Source organism: Chlamydotis macqueenii, chromosome 1, assembly GCF_036417535.1.
Source record: "Chlamydotis macqueenii isolate bChlMac1 chromosome 1, bChlMac1.mat, whole genome shotgun sequence".
In the NCBI taxonomy this organism is placed as follows: Eukaryota; Metazoa; Chordata; class Aves; order Otidiformes; family Otididae; genus Chlamydotis; species Chlamydotis macqueenii.
The window spans coordinates 143,728,796-143,748,680 of record NC_141556.1 but is presented as its reverse complement, the minus strand read 5'-3'; the positions used below and the strand labels follow the sequence as shown (position 1 = coordinate 143,748,680).

At 41.6% G+C, this 19,885-nt stretch overlaps 2 protein-coding genes across 3 annotated transcripts in view; one reads left to right on the top strand and one right to left on the bottom strand.

Moving 5' to 3' along the window:
- Positions 1-476: 476 nt before the first annotated feature.
- On the top strand, positions 477-14,176 carry NIPA2 (NIPA magnesium transporter 2). 2 transcript variants are annotated; one of them, XM_086768912.1, is made up of 8 exons: positions 477-737; positions 3,456-3,512; positions 8,252-8,312; positions 8,672-8,894; positions 10,573-10,629; positions 11,401-11,491; positions 12,109-12,269; positions 13,193-14,176. In XM_086768912.1, exons 4-8 carry the CDS (start codon positions 8,756-8,758, stop codon positions 13,828-13,830), a joined length of 1,086 nt encoding a protein of 361 aa, XP_086625038.1. In that variant the 5' UTR covers positions 477-737; positions 3,456-3,512; positions 8,252-8,312; positions 8,672-8,755; the 3' UTR covers positions 13,831-14,176. The 2 variants fall into 2 exon arrangements, with proteins under 2 accessions (XP_086625038.1, XP_086625048.1); XM_086768922.1 differs by lacking the exon at positions 477-737 and adding an exon at positions 1,029-1,099.
- A 1,008-nt stretch (positions 14,177-15,184) lies between these two features.
- Positions 15,185-19,885, bottom strand: part of CYFIP1 (cytoplasmic FMR1 interacting protein 1) — a 78,197-nt gene continuing 73,496 nt past the window's right edge. Inside the window, exons 28-31 of the mRNA XM_086768899.1 lie at positions 19,174-19,268; positions 17,770-18,008; positions 16,721-16,868; positions 15,185-16,249 (exon numbers count right to left, since the gene is read on the bottom strand). Coding sequence (XP_086625025.1) covers positions 16,085-16,249; positions 16,721-16,868; positions 17,770-18,008; positions 19,174-19,268 — 647 coding nt within the window. The 3' untranslated portion in view covers positions 15,185-16,084. The remainder of the gene's footprint in view (positions 16,250-16,720; positions 16,869-17,769; positions 18,009-19,173; positions 19,269-19,885) is intronic.

Sequence of the window (19,885 nt, the reverse complement as noted above, 5' to 3'; positions counted from 1 at the left end):
TTTCTGTAAGAGTGTAAAAACTGGGTAATACATGACTTCCAGGCATGTTTGGAGTTTTGAGGGGCGGGGAATGGTGTGTCGTCGTTTTTTCTAATTGTGGATTTTTTTTTTTTTTATTTTTTTTTTTTCCTGTACGAGTGTAAGGTGGATTTTGGCGGGAGCGCCCAGGGTAAGAGGCGGGAACGGCCGAGACACGGTTGCAGGCGCACAGCGTCGCTGCGAAGCCGACGCTGGGTGAGGCAAGGCGGTTCCACCGCGCCTCTTCCCGCGGCCCGGCTGCCGCCGTCCGGACGCTCGCCTGTGAGCGGCAGGGCCCGCAGGGGCCTCTAAGGGGCGCCCCGGGAAGGCGGTTGGCAGCCGTTAGCGGCGGCGTCAGCGGCCGCCCCGCGCCCCGAGGGACGGGAGGGGGCGGGGCTACGGGGACGGGCACGTGATCCGTGGCGGGCCTCGCTCTGGGCCGGGCCGCGCCCCTTCCGGCGGGCGCTGCCGGAATCAGCAGGGAGGGGGTGGTCAGGTTTAGGACGCCGGCTGCCCTCGCCTCCCGCCGCCGTTGTCCGCCGCACCCCGCTGCCGTTCCCCGCCTCCGCCTCTTCCCCTCATGGCGGTGGAGCGTGCGGGCACCGGCCCCTCCTACCGCCCGCTCCGGCCTCCCTCTTCCCCGTCTCCTCCTCTTTGTCCGCGCGCGGCGTCGGCCGCGGGGCCCCTCCCGGCGGGGATGTGAGGGGCGGCAACCGCAGGTAACCGGCGAGAGGCGGACAGGCGGGCCCGCCGCCGGGAGAGGGGGCCCGGCTGGTTGAGGGGCGGGGGCGGTGGCGGGCCCGGACGGCCCCTCGGCGGACTGGGTGAGGAGGGGAGGCGGCGGTTGGGGGGCGCACGGGACGCTGCGGGGGGCGGTGCCTGCGGGCGGGAGGCGCGTCCCCGCTCCCCGCGCGCCGCTGCGGCCCGGCCGGCCGGAGGCAGGGGCACTGCCCCCGCCTCTGGGCTCCGGCTCGGCGCCGGGGCCCCGGCTGCTGCCTGCAGTCCTGCCGCCGCCGCGGTCCCTCCCGCCCCGGCCCCCTTCCCCTGAGCCGCGCGGGGTCCTTGGCGTTCGGCGCTGCGGGTGAGGAACGAGCAGGGCGGGCCGAGCCCTGCTGCCTGCGAACGGGTGGCGACGATGAGGAGGCTGTCACGGCTCCCGGCCTTCAGCCTGGCCGCGGAAGCCCGAGACTCTCGCCGTGTTGGTTTCTCCGTAGTGGGACACTTGCTATGGCTTGGGCTCCGAAGGCCAAGACAAAAAAAAAAAAAAAAAATCTGGATATTTGTTAGGCTCTCTGGCTGGGCAGAATTGTCAAGTTACAGCGTGCTGGTTCTGCCAGGGCACTGGAGTTGTTGTGCTTCTTCGTGCGTGGTGTTAATTGGGGAGCTAAACCAGTTTGTCCTCGGTTTGCTTCACGATTGATTTTAGCTGAGGTTGAGGGTTGTGCAGCTTCATTCCACATCGGCTTCAGCAGAACTTCAGAGCCCTGGCAGTGCTTTAGTTTGAGGTGGGAAAAAAAATAATTTTAGCTTTGCATTGTAGTTCAGAATGATCAATTGTGTTCATTCTTATACTGTGAGGATACAGGCTGGGTCTGACTCTTTAGCCCTCGAATTTTTCTGATCTTTTTCAGACAATCAACTTTCTCCACTTTCCAGCAATATTTTTATTTTTAATTAAAATATAATAAATGTAAGTCATCGTCCATCTTTTTGAATGCTTTTGACGTGCCTCCTTGCATACAGTTAAGTTTTTTTTTCCCCTCTGAAAGATAACAGGTTCGTTGATAGGAAATTATTGCGTAAGTTTGTGACAGTATCATTGTATTTAGAATTCAGTGTCGCAATAGTTCTGCTTTCATTAAAGTTATTAATTCTCAGAGTAAAATCCCGTCAAACAGAAACCAGGTTAGAGCAGATAATCAGTGATGACAAAGGAAAACCACTGAATAATGTCTAGATTTGACTCTAACTTACTGGGTTATCTTAAATTTGAAACTTCTTATCTTAAATACTGAAGGTAGAACTGAAGTGGGCCTGTGCTGGTAACTCATCCTCCCGAGAGTGGAGCTGGTGTTGTAGATACAGCAAAGATGAAGCAAGTCATGTCATCAACTGTTATCTGGAGGCTTTTTTGATAAACTTCTAGGAAATACAGTCAATACAGTATCAACTATAAAGCACAGTCTATGGTTTGCTTTCAGTTAATGAACAGCATTAGTGAATGCTGAACAGTGAACAGTTTTAGTGAATATACTTTTTAGTTTCATGTGAAAATACTTTAATTGAAGGTCTACAAATAGCAAATACAAAGAGAATAAGATGTACAACAACTTATAGCGTGGCAGTTTTCTTGTTTTCTCCCAGTTTTTTGAAATTGGATGCTTGTTGCCTTTGCATTATTAATAGAAATCTATAAAGGATAAGTTCCCTACAGTTTAACTGAAACTTTTAGAAGAGGCAACTTTAGAACTGTTAACGTATGTTTTGCTTTCTAAGTACTTGTGCTAGTGCCTCTAACGTATTTTATATATATATATGCCTATGTATAGCATTATAAACAAATTGCGGGTTTTTTTACCTTGCCTGTGTAATAGGTAAATAATTATGTATATAAGTTTGCACACTCCTTTAACTTTGACAAAACTGGAAAACTATATCTCTATTCAGGCAGACTTACAGTGAAAAATTGCAGGTACTCTTTCCTAACTAATATATACAGAACCTTTGGGTACTGTAGGCGAGCATCGTGGCCTTTTAAAGATGCATGTGACTGAGTTTCGAACCAGCAGTTCTTTTATCTTAATGCTGTGTTGTTTCTGTCCTTTCAGTGTTCTCTCTATACCTGTGTTTAAAAGATACGTTCATGACTGGACAGAACATAGTTGAGGAAAGACTTGGATCAAAGAGTTGACTGTACTTTAGGGATTTTGGTAATCTTACTGAGGATATTTCTGTGTTCGTTCTCCCTGCCGCCCTAGAGTTCTGTATATAAACATCCTCTGAAAATTCACTGTACCAAAGCCAAAAATTGAAACTTTATATTAGTTTTTTTACTAAAGTGCCTTAGCACTTAAGTTACAGAACAAAACTGAAAGGACTAGGATAGTATTTCAGTTCAACTTTAGCATGTTTCCTTCTGAAGAATAGCTTAGATTGCAAGTTGATTTCTTTGGTAAGTGAAGTGAAAAGTGAAGGGTTGAAATGACTGTAACGCTTTAGGTGAGACATACATAAGGAAGATAAATTTTAAAATTACACTCCTTTGTTATTCAAGTGTTTTCAAAACAGAAATCCTCTCCCTTCTTAAAGCATAGATGAGACAATGTACAGTCTTGTGTGTCATGCATGAAAATGAGATTAACTTGATATGGTGGACCTAATGTTTTTAGCTGAATCCTTAAAATGCCAATTAATATTATTTTTAACTTATGTTTTAGAAACCTAACACTGAAATATTTAAGAAGCGAATGCCTCTGGATTTGGGAACAAAATTGGTATGTATGATAAGCCTTCGAAAGGCTCATCACTGAACATTTGCGTTTTTGTTGTTAGGAAGTGTTTCGGTTTCCTGTCGTTCTACGCCTGTAGAAAGCAAGAAGGAAACACATATAGTCAATGTGATGCATAGTACTCAATGTGTATTTGTTACAAGCAGCTTGTTGACTCAACCCCTTTTTCTTCCCTTAAAAGCTTTATGGCTAGGAGGGCATTAAATAGGTGCTCTATTTCAATGTTAGAAACATATAAATAAGCAGAATTGAGAATAAAATGCCACAGAACAGTTCAAAAGATACTGAATGGCTGTACCTGCAGTAACTATTACTAATGTCCTGTCAAAACAGACCTTTGTTTAAAAATCCTTCCGTGTGAGTCATGTCTGAATCTTGCGCTGTTTATTATTAGTGATCTGGCTGAAAGGACAAAGAAATAATGGCATTGAGCAGGGAACGGCTGCCAGTGTGTGAACTCAGATGAATATTTTCAGGAAACATTTATGAAAAAAGGATATACTTTTTATAGGAGTAAATGAAAATTATTACACCCAGGCAGGGATAATTTGCTGTACAAATACAGTTTAGAGAACAGTAGTTTTGTAGAAAATAATTTAGAGGTTGTACTGATAAAGAAGTTGAAGATGATTCAACAGTAGGTAATTGCTTGGGAAGGGCAAAGAAAACGACCAATTTTGGGTTGCATGAAAAAAAGTAGAGTCTTCCACTGTGTTGTGGAAGTAATAATATCTCAGCTAAAATGCTGTATGCAGCTTTGGGAGTTGCACTTCATTAAAAAAAAAAAAAAAAAAGTGGGGTATTGGGAAAATGTGGCACAACAGGAAGTGCCAAGCATCTAACTTGCAGAGTAATGTTAAGATCTGGGTGCAAAGATAAAATGAGTTGTATCTTTTCCAAGTTCAGAGTGGGCAAACATAACAAGCTTTCGTAGTCAAAGTGAAGATGTAGAGGAAGATCATTAGATAATGAGAGTTCCTAACAGCATCAAAATGTGACTGTGGTGTTTGTGAGGTTTCCTTTGTAAGTATTTGCTGGGAGAAGCTTGGCTGAATTATGTGTAATGAGGAACAGCAGTGAATGATGCTGTACATGGCAAAGGATGGAAGTAAGTGGCCTATTAAGGTCCTTGTTAGCTTAGTGACATAATTTTCTTCACAGTTAAGATAATCAGTTTTTAGACAGTAAATTTATCAGTTCTAGCATTTAAGTATTTTAACATATATTTAGATTATTTCTAGGAGAAAAGGCTGTCTATTGAACTCTTGAGGGCTGGTGGTCCAAGAGGCAAAGTTGGAACAAACCATCCTGTTTCCTTTTGTCTATAATTATTGCTTCCATACCATGTACAACATGTGGAAGTGATATTCGTTTTCTTTGGCTGATAACTCCCTTATACTTAATTATGCTTGTCACCTTGTAATGTAGAATATTATTTCAGCTCATGATACCAGTTTTAGTGTTCCTGAATATTTAGGGAGCTTACTTGTTGCAATAAATATATAACATCTCTTGAGCGCTGTGTGCATGCTGGTTTTGGGAGAAGAGGACTTCTGAGCAAAGAGACAAAGAAGTGTTTCCTTGGGGTTTAGAGCAGAGATTCTGTATCTTGTCAGCATTTGTGATGCTTCTCGATTACATCTTAAAAGTAAGCAAATAAGCTTTGTGGCTAATCTGGACTTGCTTATGTCCCACAGTTTTTTGTTGGTTTTTTTTTTGTTTCCTTTTTTTTTTTTCCAGAACACTTTTTTTCCATTTCTCCCTACCTGCTAACCCTCAAGCTCGGTATATGTTCACTTTGTTGTCTGTCACTGCACTCTTGCGCACTGAGGGTTATGACTCACGATACTAGGTCATCCATAGGCAGTTCATCAATGGGTGGTTCTTCGAGGCGTTGTAAATATTGTAGTTTCTCTGGATAAGGGTCTCATCCCCTCATTACATCTCTGAAATCAGAGCAGCAAACTAGTGTTCCTCCATGAACCTGCTAGTCTTGGATGGATGAAATACTCTCTATGTTAAAATCAGCTGTGAACTTATTAAAGAACCTTTGGAGAACTACACCAAATACAACTAAAACCACTGCCAACTTTGTTGAACTCCTACATTTTCTGGCTTCTTTCCTGTTTATAACTTGGTAGTGGCCCTGGCTGCTGGAATGGGACAGCTTTGGCATGTCCCAGAGCTGAAACACAAGAGGAGTATTTATTCTAGAAACTGCTAATTTCGTGGCCTTTTCTTACTTCCAAAGATGATAATTTTTCTTTATTATATTTATGAGGATGCATTAGTTCCTCTTCTTTTACTAAGTCTTAGGGTTAGAATTAAACTACTGATTTCCTGAAGTGCGAAACTTGCTGTCCCTTCTGTTGCTTTGACTTTGCAGCTATACCTGTCAGTTCTACACGTGAGTTACATCTGTGCTGTATGGAAAATGAACCAAAACTCTTCAGAGAGAAGTTGGGTTCACCATGACTGTGTGGCAGAAGTGATCAGCAAATGTAGACGTCTGTATAAACCTTAGGTGGAAGTATGGCAGTCCAGCTCAAGCAGAAATTGGATTGGCCATGTCTATGAGGACAAATAAATTTAGAAAGAAAAGCTAGCAGTAATTTGTGCAAAGAAGTGGTTAAGATTTGAATTGTTTACCAACTTAAGAAAGTAGTTGACAGGGAATCAAAAACTCTTTCATGTGTTTGGGACTTGAAGGAGAGTAGAACTACTACTTTTGAAGTGTAGCATCCTTAGGGTGTTTTCCTGATTCTTCTGCAATGAAATTCTTCCTCTATTCCAAAGAAAAGCAACCTGTGCTTCTCCCTTGTCTCTGAAAGGCAGTGGGTGGGAGATGTTGGAATGGCACTAACTGCTGTTTTCATGTAGATGAAGCTATGCAAGCCAGGGAGAGAGAGGAAAAAAAAAAAAAAAAAGCAGTTTTGCTCGTACGGTGAGGTCTGTTTTAGTAAAAAGCTACACTAGTGAAAATACTCCCATTAGTAATATAACTAGAGTAGGAGTTGTTGAAAATGCTGGTAGAGTAGAAGAGCTCAGCAAAAGAAGCCTCCCTCCCCGAGCTGATGCTGTACCAGTATCACATTTTACATCAGCTGGAGCTAGAAGAGCACTCTTAGCTTGATTGCCTGAACAGTGTGACTTAGGACTGCTAGAAAAGATGGTAGAGAGAACAGTTGCTAAAGTTTCTCGATGGCTTTTTCTTCCATTAAAAAAATGTCTTTTTTTTCTTCAGGGGACTGAAAGTCCTGCTTTGAATTCAAAACCAGATAAATATTTGATGCCGTTAGTGAGGTGGCTGTTTCTGGTCTGTCTCCCGCACTAATGATTTGTCTGTTTTGGTTTTGTTTGATAGGTGATTTTGTATCATGCAAGAATCTACTTAACGTTTATTTTTTTTTAAAGTTGCTAGAAAATGAAAGCAGACCCTTTACTTATTTTTTTCCTACAAAATAATATATTAAAAACTTCTATGCAAGGATTAAGGGAATAGGATTTAAGAATTTTGAACTGTGGATCTTGCAGCATTTTGAATAGTGCCATGTTGAATGCTTATTAAATGGGTCTACTTTCCTGTACTTTTTTTCACAGCCTAACTTGGATGCAAGTGAGTGAGTCTGTGTTCAGTTTCAATGTTAACGTACCTGTAGCTTTCTGCTAGGTTTTTCCTAGGGGTGTAGCAAATTAATCAAAGTTGGAAGCAAGAACGTACAGGGAAAGGTAGTTTTGGAAGAAAACAAGTTCTGAAGGAGCAAGTGCAGGAATCAGAACTGTGAACTCACATGGCAGAGCAGAATATTATTTTATCTAGTCCTGGACTCCCAGTGGGTGCATCCATATCTGCCTGGGCATGAAAGAGGGTGCTTTGGGTACTGCAGTGCCTTGATGCCGGCATTGTACTCCTCCCTGGGGAAGCTGCTGCTGTAACTCAACATTAAAGCTGTGTAATTCAGATTCCAGTAAGCACTGAAATGGAAACATTTTATTCTGTTCTCTTCATTTCCCCCTTTTACTTTTAAATCAAAAGCTTGTTAATGCAACTTACGTCATATGCCACGCTTTTGAGTAGCTAGAAAATAATTCCTTAGGGAACTAGATGCTAGTCTTGGCACATCTGTGATTGGTGTTCCCAGGAAATAATTTTTTTTTTTATCTATAGGTCTCTTCTTCCTTTAGAACAGTTCTCTATACTGTCATAATTATCGGTTGTCTTGAAATCAAAGCCTAAAAATAGTTTTAATTTCCTTTCATACTACGGAGAGGTTAATTGCCTTGAAAGTACTTTGAGCCTTTTTTCCTTCAGTTTAAAAATTAGTTTTAGAGCTACCTTAATTCAAAATCTTGTGTGGAATCCAGGATATGCTCACTGCAGCTTGTAACAGGAAAAAAGATTAGAAGTCTTGATTTCTAGCCTAAAAATTGCTATCTTCTGCTAAGCTGTTGTTGAAGGTCTTACCTAAGTAAATTTGGACTCTTAGCAGGCTATGTGAAAGCTTTTAAACTGTAAACTCTTAACAGCTAAAGTGAAAAGATGCTTCTTACAGGTATGGGAAACTCTTTGTAAAACTATCAACAAACAGATGCCTTTTTTCTTGTTACGGATTTCCCTGTTCGTTAGAGGATAAGTGCGTGTGCATACATTTCAAGCTTGTTTGTGTTAGGGAAATTACTGTGTGATTAAACCCTTGTTCTTATCTTCTCTTTCATTTTTCTAGTGAGTTTATATGGAAGAAATGCTGTGGCTGTTCTCAAACTCCCTTACAAACTGATTCCAATGTAAGTAATCATTTGATCAGCTATTGTCAGTTACATGGTGTGCTGGACATATATATCTGTGTGCTTAATGAAAAGAAAAAGAAATCACACATCTTTACGTTTTCCTCAGTTTTTTTCAAAGAACTTTTATTTGTTGGGGTTTCAGTCTTTATATGCCAGGTCAGAAGCCCGCCCTTCTCTGTGTTCAGCCTTGTTAGTCACTCATCCATAGTTCAAGCTTACACATGCTTCAAAGATTGCCTTTTTTATAAACCAGAGACCATGCACAGGAGAACCAACCAGTCGCATGAGCTGTTAAAGATTTTCCTGTACCATATGTATTTCTACCAATTTAATTCTGACGTGTTTATTTTGCTCAGGTTTCAGTGTTGCATCATCTTGTGTTGAGTAACAGAAGTTCTACTGTTCATTCATCAATGTGACGGTCTTTAGTAGTTTACGAGATGAGCCAAACTCGTGGAAGATATGACTTCTGTATTGGGCTGGTGTTGGCTATGAGCTCCAGCATTTTTATTGGAGGAAGTTTCATCCTGAAGAAGAAAGGCCTTCTCCGGTTAGCTAGGAAAGGCTCCATGAGAGCAGGTAAATACATGTTTAAGAAACTTGCTGACATTTAAGTTTTGCTGTTTAATAGAAGATTACTAAACATATGATCCTATTTTGACTTTTTTTGTTTGTTACAGTTATATGAAACCTAAAACCTATAGCTGATGTGTTCTTTCTCTGGTATCAGATATACCTAACTCTGTGTGATGCACACTATTTAATTTGCATGTAATGCCCCCCTAGGGACACTTGTTGAACGATTCCTTTGCCTGTCAGTTAAATCTGAATGGTACTTGCAAATTGAACTTGGAACCAGCACTCTTACCTATGTCTGTGCCTCTGAATGAGTGAATTTAGGAGAATGTTAACTGCATTTGAGTGTCAGGAGAATGTTTTAGAAAACTGAAAATCACATGTAATGATCATGTGTAATGAATAGTGTCCCTCAAGGGTTCATACTGGAACCAGTACTATTTAATATCTTCACCAATGACATAGTGAGACTGAGTCCACTCTCAGCAAGTTTGTGGTTGACACTAAGCTCAGTGGTGCAGTTGATTCACTAGAGGGAAGAGATGCCATCCAGAGGGACCTTGACAGGCTGGAGAGGTGGACCTGTGTGAACCTCATGAAGTTCAACAAGGCCAAGTGTAAGGTCCTGCACATGGGTCGGGGCAATTCTGAGGATTGTACAGGCTAGGGGGATGAATGGATTTGAGAGCAGCCCTGAGGAGGACTTGTAGGTACTGGTGGATGAAAAACTGGACATGAGCTCGTGTGTGCTTGCAGCCCAGAAAGCCAACTGCATCCTGGGCCACATCAAAAGAAGTGTGGCCAGCAGGTCGAGGGAGCTCTCTCTCTGCGCTGCTCTGGTGAGACCCCACCTGGAGTACTGTGTCCAGCGCTGGAGCCCCCAACATAAGAAGGACATGGACCAGTTGGAGAGGGTCCAGAGGAGGGCCACGAAGATGATCAGAGGGCTGGAGCACCTCTCCTATGAGGACAGGCTGAGAGAGTTGGGGCTGTTCAGCCTGGAGAAGAAAAGCTCTGGGAGACCTTATGGCAGCCTTCCAGTACCTAACAGGGGCTTGTAAGAAAGATGGGGAGAAGTTGCTTTAGCAGGGCCTGTTGTGATAGGACAAGGGGCAATCGTTTTAAACTGAAAGAGGATAGATTTAGATAGGATGGATGCAGCATCCTCAAATGATTCAGAGGGTTGAATCTGAATATTTTTAATTCAGTACCTGTCATCTCTGCTCCTAAAAGATGCTTGATCTCAAGAATAATTCATGCGCCCTGGTTTGGAATGGGAAAGTGTGACTGCATTTCACATGTTTGTATATGTAATCCATCACATAAGCTACACATGATTTCCACAAAGTGGCATTCTCAGACACAAAACTTGGCTTTTAATGTCACTGCAATGAGTTGAAAACTGGTTCTTTAGGGTAACGCAGATATGATCATCAGTACCATTTCTAATACAAAAGAAATCACTAGTTTTCAAAGTAGGCTGTAGGAGGCACATGCACATCAGAAATTTGAATATTTTAATTTTAACTCCTCTAACTATAAAACCTGAGTATTAAAAGATTACCTGTCTTTTTAAGGACATGGGCTGCAAAAATTATTTTGGTGATGTTATCAGTGACTGGGCTTAATGTTTGTTCATGTATGGTTTTTAATGGAGTAGCAAGCATTCTTTCAATTTTAGGTCAAGGTGGTCATGCATATCTTAAGGAGTGGCTGTGGTGGGCTGGACTTCTTTCAAGTAAGTATCAAAATATAATTTTTATTTATTATGTAATGCTTTGTATAATTTAATTAAATGACTGCCATAGGTGGCAGCAGTGGTTACAAAAAATGAGCAAGATGGGAATTCTACAGTGTATGGTAATGCTGTCTGGTGATTTGATGGGTGCAGCTCTAACAATTTTAATATAACATCTCTCACACCAGAACTTCTTCTGTTAAGTTTATTTTCCTCTTTGGGCAGTGGAAGTAGGCAGACTTTGAACTTCCTGTATCTCTTTGCTAGCATATGCATTCTGGTTTTTGTCCTAGCAGAGAAGTGCTTAGATACACGAGATTCTTTAGAGGAAAGCATATTTTGAGATGATGTCTATTTTCTGAACTTTTTTTTTTTCCCCCATTGCTTAAACTCTGGACTTACTGACTGTGTTCAGGTAACTGCGGCTTAATGTACACGTTGCCTGATATCGTGCTATTGCAGGTTTCTCCACGGAGAAGTTTTCATGACTCAAGTTGGCAGGCTGGGGAGCTACAACACAGACACCAAAATAAAACATCTTCTAATTTGGCTGAATTATTTTTAATACCTGTTGTAGTCCTCCAGCCTGTTTTTAAAATACAGTGATGGGGGGCTGCGTTGTGCTAGTACTGTTGGTTGAATTCTGTAATCAGAACTTTCCATTGTTTCCTTACTGCGTGCTTGTGTCTACAAGAACACTTGCGCTGATTCACAGGTTTGTTGCGTAAGACAGCCTAACTCCTTTTTTTTATTACTATTATTACTTTGCAGTGGGAGCTGGCGAAGTAGCTAATTTTGCTGCCTATGCTTTTGCACCAGCTACGTTAGTGACTCCTTTAGGAGCTCTCAGTGTTCTTGTAAGGTAAGAAGCACTAACAGCAGTGTGATTTCAGAGAGAGGAGCAAAATACTTATTTATAAGTGTGCCACTCAGTTATACTGTAATAAACTGTACATAAAGTGTGCTTATAAACATCAGGAGTAACTTTAAGTTTCTCCAAATGTGAAGTGACTGTGGTCTAAAAGAGTTCTAGCAGTGCATCCTCAAGCTGCAAAAAGCTATCATCGTCTGCATTTAAAAAAACATGTTGTGTACAACAGTGTAGTATTTTAATTCCTAACCAGAGTTAAGATTTTGGTCTTTTAAAAATTATTTTTTCAAGTGCTTAGATGCAGAGTTTTTGAGGAGGCAGCATAAAAAAAAAGGAGTTCTGGGGAAAGATACCAAATATCAACAGATACTTGCTATGGACAGAACTATCTTGAGATAGAAAATCAACTATGTAGCTATTTTAAGTAAATGCTGAATTTGTAGATGTGGCGTAACTGATTTAAGGACATGAGTAGTGCTCCTGCTCACCAAAAGCTGCACACTATGTGTGCTAGTGAACCTGTACAGTCAAAGCAACCTGTAAGTTGATAAGCAAATTAGTTAGATATTACTAATTGCTTGTTTGCTCCTGCATTTTTTTCTTTTTAGTGCCATTCTGTCATCCTTCTTCTTAAATGAAAAACTTAATCTACATGGAAAAATAGGGTGTTTGCTAAGTATACTGGGATCAACTGTGATGGTAATTCATGCTCCGCAAGAGGAGGAAGTAGAAACTTTGAATGAAATGTCTCACAAACTGGGTGATCCAGGTAAGAAAAATGCTGGCTTGGTATGTAAGCAGCCCGTAATTTCTTTATTATACTTGTGTTACTGCTGCTTTCAAGTTCCGGGAAGATAGCCTGTGTCTGCTTCATGTTGTCAAAATGAAGTAGAGATTTGAGTTCTGTGACATAATGCCATAGAGAGCTTTGTGTGATGCCAGTGAACTTGTCTGGCCTTGAACAGAGTGTCTTGATGTGAACCATTGAGATGACAGTTTACACAAACACAGCAGCCCAGCTGGATAAACACAACTTCTGTAATTCCTGTTTTAATTGAAGTGTGTCATTCTCTGAGCCCCACTTTGAGCTATCCTTCAAATGAAAAGATAGGTGCTGTGGTAGGTGTCTGCTGAGATGTGTCATCCTGGAGACTTGCTCCTATGCTTACGTGGACGATGAGGCACTCGCAAATACACGCTGGCAAAGTACTGTATATGCCAAAGCAACTCCAGTTTTAAACACAAGGAAATGGCCAGCACAGGGATGAAAAAGATGATCTGAAGGAATTACCTGATTATTGGAAATCTGCTGATGAATGTAGCAGCCTGTGAAAACTTACCTCCCTAAAGAGCGTTCAGACACAAGCCTGTATCCAGTAGCATCTACGCTTCAGTGAGTCTGTGCGTAAGGCAACTTAGCAATCTGATCCCGTAGCCATCTTGCTGATGATAGACTGGGAAAGGTAATACAAGATGCCTGAGTTGTGTTCTTTGCTTTAGCTAGCTCACTCTAAAATCATTTTAACTTTGATGTTGGAGGAGTAAGGAGAAACATCCTGAACTCTTCTGTTTAAGCTGAGCCGATCACATTGCTCATAAGTAAGTGTTTTCTCAGTACCTCTAAGGCTCTTCTGATAGTATACATAACTAACAAGATTTTTTTTTTTTTTTTTTCCCCCCTTTCAACCACAGGTTTTGTGCTCTTCGCAACTCTTGTTGTCATTGTGTCTTTAATTCTAATATTTGTGGTGGGACCTCGCCATGGACAGACCAACATTCTCGTGTACATAACAATTTGCTCTGTCATTGGAGCATTATCAGTCTCCTGTGTAAAAGGTTTGGGCATCGCTATAAAGGAACTTTTTGCAGGAAAACCAGTGCTGAAACATCCCTTGTCTTGGATTCTGCTGCTAAGCCTTATTGTCTGTGTGAGCACGCAGATCAACTATTTAAACAGGGCCCTGGATATCTTCAACACTTCGATAGTGACTCCTATATATTATGTAATCTTCACGACATCTGTTCTAACTTGTTCTGCCATCCTTTTCAAGGAATGGCAGCACATGGCGGCTGATGACATTATTGGCACCTTCAGTGGCTTCCTGACTATTATCGTGGGGATCTTTTTATTGCATGCCTTCAAAGATGTTAACTTCACCCTAGCAAACCTGCCCCTCTCTTTGCGGAAAGATGATAGAGCAGCAAATGGTACTTTGCTGAGCACCTACGACTGCTTTAATCACGATGAAGAAAGTGCTGCCTGTCTAGGTGAAACGCAATCCACTGAGAGTCTCTCAGCCAGGAGAAATGGAAGCCTGTCAGCCTTTTGAAAATATCTACATGTTACTTAAGAAAAGAACAATTCTGTAACTCTGGAAATTTTTTTTTCTGCTGTGAAATGTCTGAGTGTGTCTGGAAACTCATGTACTTTTTAACAGTATGTGTAGACAATCGTTATTTTTTAAGTTTGATTAGTTTGGATAAAGAACACTGAAGGGTTTTTCATTTGCCTTATTTTTACTTTAAACAATACTAAACTGACCTCAGACCACAGTTGGTTTTGTTGTTTAAGTTATGTGTAAATACTTTCATTTCATTCTTCTGTTTTAAGATGTATTGCACTAATGACAATTTTATCAAAAATAAATTGCTCTATTTCTGCATTGGTGGTAAAAAGATTGCAGTGAACGTGGATCCTTTGTACTTATGCCCTGGTTGAACGCTGAGTGACTGTAAACAGGAGTTGCAGTAAGTACTCTTGTCCCAGTTTGGAAAGGGAAAGCTACAACAACCCACAAAGGCCAGTCGTTTGAAAATACTGCTTAACTACAGCTGTATGCTAAACTTGCAGGATTTGCATAAGAAAACCCCAGCCTTACCAAATCAGAGTAACTGGCTGGCTGGAGCTGCTGCTCTGCTTGGATAGGTGAGGCAGAAGGAGGAAGGGTTGAAATAGTTGATAGGAGCCAAAAAAGCTACTCCCTCTTTTGGGGAAGACATCAAGGTTCTATTTGCTAGGCCATGCTAGAGCAAAGCTGCTCTCTGTTTTCAGTGTTACTGCTTGAGCTCACGGAATTGCAGTTTTGTTTAGTGACACAGTTACTGTCTGTGACACAGTTTAAAAAAAAAAAGGTTTAGAGGAAAATAATGTCATTGTTTAAAAAGAGGGGGGAAAGGCAGGTGATAAGGGTTTTTTTTTAAGTTTACTAAGGCAGAAAATAAAAATTAGTGATTTTTAAAAAAAAAAAAAAAACAAAAAACAAACCACCACTTCTCCTGTATCTGTGAAGCTTAGATATTATTTGGGACAGAGACAACTCTGTCCTGCTGTTGCTTCTACCCATTACTGGACTCAATGTTGTTGCTGTGAAACATCTGGAAAGAGCTGAGCAGGAGAAACTAGCACGAGGGAAGGGAGAAAAATGGGTTCTCAAAGGGCTGTGTTCTGGGTATCACACTATGGGTTAGAATCATTAACCAAACACCACCTCCAGAAATCCATATCCTGGGTGAAATGTGTAATCACCCATCTGTGTCTTTTACAGCTGTCTTAACTCACGTTTGTTTTGGGCTGATCCTAACAGGCAACCAAAAAGCTCCGTTAGGATCCCGCAGTAAGCAAGTAAGCAGGAGTTAGTACTTTTAGCTGAACAGGCTGCTTTAAAATTCAAGTTTTACAGCTGCAAAGTTTTCCAAACAGTTTTACTGATGGCGCTGTTTGCATAATACAGTAAGTGTAATTAAACAAATACTTTCCGTAAGTAAATCATGATTAACATCATTAGAGCTTATGTACTGGGATAGAGTACACCTGATCGCTGTAGGCAGGATTCTTGTAAAGAAGAATTCCTTACCACTTGTAAACATGTATTCTGGTACACAGGTCTGTATCGCCACCAAAATGCAAACTGTGTTAGAAGCTCTCATTAGGAAAAAGTAAACAGGCCCCAGTCTAATCAATCAAACACCTTTTGAAAAAATCAGAATACTATCAGTCACCTCCATGTTAAATAACTTTGAAACAATCATCACCTTAATTAGCCTTCATTTCCATAATTACTGATCTCAGAGACTAGACTTGCAAAGAGGAAAAGCAGTCACCTGACTAAAAAAATTATTCACAAAGCACCAAGCGGTTGGTTGGTTGTTTTTTTTTTTAATAAAGGCTAATTAAGCAATTAATGCTCTAATAATACAAACAATTAGGAATTGATTTCTAAATTTTTTTTTTCTACAGAACCCAGTTTCTTACCCTCCACAGCTATTCTTGTGATAGCTTCAGGGAAAATTGTGCCAGTCCAGTCTGAAATGGCCACCGGAATACATACCGGAATGCAAAGAAATTTCAAAAATCTTGTACAGTCGCAGGTTTTTAATCAAAGTGTATAAAATTTTAGTCTAGAAAAATAAGTATAGATTGTATACAGTTATTGTGCTTGGAGACTGAAGAGGACAGCTCACCACTCAAATGGCACAGGCATACTGAAAAATGCAGATGAGAGTATTCCTTAAAACTGTTGGTGTTGGTTTTGTTCTCATACTTTTAGCCTAAATAGGTGCAAAAAGGACCGTTAGGTGGGAAGTCTAGTTGCTGGCAAGGGACTGATGAATCGGTGGCTGGAAGCAGCGCACGTGTTCCACGGGTGTGCTCTCTCCATCACCAGACTTCAAATACTTGTCCAAAATAGCAATTATTTCATCATTCAGAATCTGGAACTTGCGGATTCTCTCAACCATTTTCTTCAAAGGCTGCAAACAAAAAAAAAACCAGACACACAGGAATGAGCTTTGGAGATAAAACGCCTTAGACACAAAAGCAGTAAACCCTGTTACCACACCTCTCTCAGCCATGTTATGAATGTTTCCCTTCCACTGCTAGTCCAGAGAAAACTGAAGATGCATTTTGGGTTTTGACAGTTCTGGTTTTTGTACAGAGAAGGACAATTTACAGCAGCCTTGTCACAACCTGAATGCACGTATATGAGATGGAAAGCATTACAAAAATCCCACATATTCGGGAAAACTGAATTCTCACTGACCAGTCTTCAAAGTCCAGTACTAACGCCTTAATCTTTTGTTCCTAAAAGCCCTGGTGCCCTCCTTTTCAACTTTTCATTCTAGAAAGCGATTGCTGCATCAACGCTGCATCTGAGCACAAACAGCTCTGATCTACTGTTGTTTATTACTACCTTGACTACAGAACAGATGTTTTCAACTCACCACATTCTTTATAACCTCATCTTTGCCATCGTGCTTTTGGACTTTCAACAGGTGGTAGCAGAAATCCAACACATTGAAGCGACGCTGCTGTCCCAAAAGCACGATGATCATGCAGCCAGCCCAGTGCAAGCCGTCTCCGAAGCACTGCCTGAAACAGGAAACACACCACATAAAGCACGTTTCACCCAAATCTTCAGAAACATGTCCACAATAAACGCTCGGCAATCAGCCGTTTTGCTAAATAATGAATACGTCAGACATTCATCTAGAAAATACTGCAAAAGCTCTGGTAAACTGCGCGCTCTTTCCAGAATCCACAAACGATGCAAATGGCTGCTTAACAAAAAACCAGAAGCCTCCCTTCCTCCCCCAATTTTACACAACAGAGGTACCCCAAAAACATTTACTCCCCATTAGATTCCAGCAGCATTACATTTCATTTTCAAAGTAAACAACATTTTCAAAGAAAACAAAGTGGGAATTCAACTCCACTCTGCTCCTTTGGGCCGCAGGCATGAAAGGAAGCAAAGGCCTTATGCTACTGCCTCCATAATCGCTCAGTGAAAAGCACGTTACAGCTCAACAGAGGATGGTCTCAAAATTAACAAACTCAAGAACTACAGTTCCTGGTTAACTCATGTTAAACGTGTTAACTTCCAAGTGCTCATTCCTGCTCTTAATTCAGAGAAGAAAATACTTGCTAGAAATGCGTGCACCAACACTCAGCTATTTTGTTTAAAAGTTCAGCGTCCGTAGGGGGTCTGATCACTATTGAAAGATGCGTGCTAGGGCCTGTTTTGTCTTGGCCTTGTTCACTATACAGTGGCAACACTTAAAATAAAGGGTTATTTTTGTCAAAGATACAATAATATCTGTGTTATGGCTTATGAGCCCCTCCCAGCGATGGCAGCACTTTCCCTTGTTTTCGCACTAAGCTCTTGCGGACGGGCAAACAAACGCCTCCATTCTAGGCCTCCCTGGCAGCCACAGGGAGGACAAACGCAGTGCTGTTGCCCGCAGGTGGAGCGCTGGCAGCTGGCGGTACGTACTCCACAGTGAACTCGTGCGTTCCCACGGGGATGCAGTAGACGAACTGCATGGCGCTCCAGAGGCGATGGAATTCCACGCACTCGTCCACGTGCATCACCCCGTTGCTGGGCAGGGGCCCGCGCCAGATGGGATCGTCCAGGAAGGAGCGGATCCTCGTCAGGATCACCTCAAACATGGACAGGCCACAGCAGAGGCGTTCTTTGGTCAGCAAGTCCCCTTCCCTCGCGATTGCGATTTGCTAAGAGGGAGAGAAAGAAAGTGCAGAATCCTGGTAAAAGCCACTTGACCACAAGGCTTTATTGGAAAAAACCAAAACAAAACAAAACAACATGTTTTTCAGTTTCACTTGGTTTATTCTAGGAGTTATCTCTCCTGACTTTAAGTGAGGTCACAGGTCACTAACCAGTGCAGTAGAAAAAAACATTCAGACAAAATTGTAAAAGCATTTTCAAGCAGACAGGCTTGAAAGTTAGTAAGCTGAGTGCAGTAATGCTAATCCTGGACTAGCCCCAGGGAATTTTAAAGAATTCTTTGCCTGAATAGAGGCAGAAAGCAAAACCAAAGAGTTCAGTGCTCTGCTGTTAGCACGGGCAGTAGCTCCTGCCTGCGCTCTTCTGCGTATCTCCCTCAGCTGCTGCTGGCAGAGACGGGAAAGCTCCAAAGACAGCACAAACAGGCTGGGACAAAACCCACGGATGGCAATGCCAGTCAGGGCTCGGTCCAGCTCGTGCCATCACACTGAGAGCTCTCTGCTACCATGCAACAGCACCTACTGAGCTGCAGCACACAGTCTGAAGTCTGCTTTGGAGCATTTCGCTCTTAGTTTCTACTATTCACATCACAGTCACTTGTAAACTGCTAAGGTGAGTAAGGAATTAATGTGCCCTTCACACTGAGAGAAAGGAAAAATAGCGCTGAAGCTGTAGAGGCAGTTCAAGCATGTTCTCTTTGGTCATCGTTTTTCTGGGAAAGCGCAAAAGCTCATTTTCCAAGAGTTTCTAATCATCTGGCTGAGAGAGGAATAAATTGTTTTAAAACACACACACACACACATATATATATATATACGTGCACAAGAAAACTGACTGCTTTTGGCAGGATTTGCACTAGGACCTCCCAGGCCAGTCCTTATGCTGAGAGGGAATCACACAGCAACATACATACAAATTAGCATTCTCCCCAAAACATGTCAATAATACCACAGACTCAAATGTTTTAAATTTCTGAGCTTTAACAGCTTTACCAGCTCCATGGATCTGAAAAAAAAAAATAAATCCTGTTGTGTGAACAAGCTGGATGTGCAGGCTGCAGTTCTGACACAGCTATCAGCATGCGCGAAAGGACAGGCTTTCTAGCGCTCAGAAATTTCTTGAATCGCCTCCGACGCAAACGAGGGAGATTACCTGGGGTGTGCCCAGTCTTTCAATGAGAGGAACCAAGTGTAGTGGAGCATATTTTGACTCAAGTCTCTTCATTTTAGCATCGAGTCTTTCACCCTCTGAAAGAAAAAAAGAGAGCACCAACTCATTTAATTGGTAGCCGATTTAACTTTATAAACAGGAATTAAGCAAGAAAATTCTTATTTCTACACAATCTTTATTCAGTGCAGTAGAAAACCGGGCAAGTTATTTTTATAGGTCTATCTATAGGTTAATCTTCAATGCGCTTTTAGAAAAACATATTTTTAAATGTTCCATTTTAGGTGCAAACAAAAAGAAACCAAGGATTTGTAGTAGAATACATTTAATTAACTAAATTGAAGATCGAATATACGGCTCTACTATGCTGCTGCTGCTAATATATTTGACTCCCACTTGTGCTAAGCCAACTAAATTATCCTTATCATACACAAAATGCTTGGCTCTAGAAGGTGGGGTATAACAAGGGTGGAATTCTGTGTATAACAAGGCTTAAAAAAGCAGTTGGTGCCCCCCCATCACTGGCAAGTAGGAAATGTTCTCTGGCAAACGGGAAAATGCTGTTTACAATGGTCTCGTTAGTTTTATGCAGAGATGCAAGTAGCTACAGTGAGTCTGGAAACATTCTCCAAGATTTTTAGCTGACGGAATTTCTTCAAGCAGGACAAATCAGCTGCTCTGGCAGCGAGAAACGGAA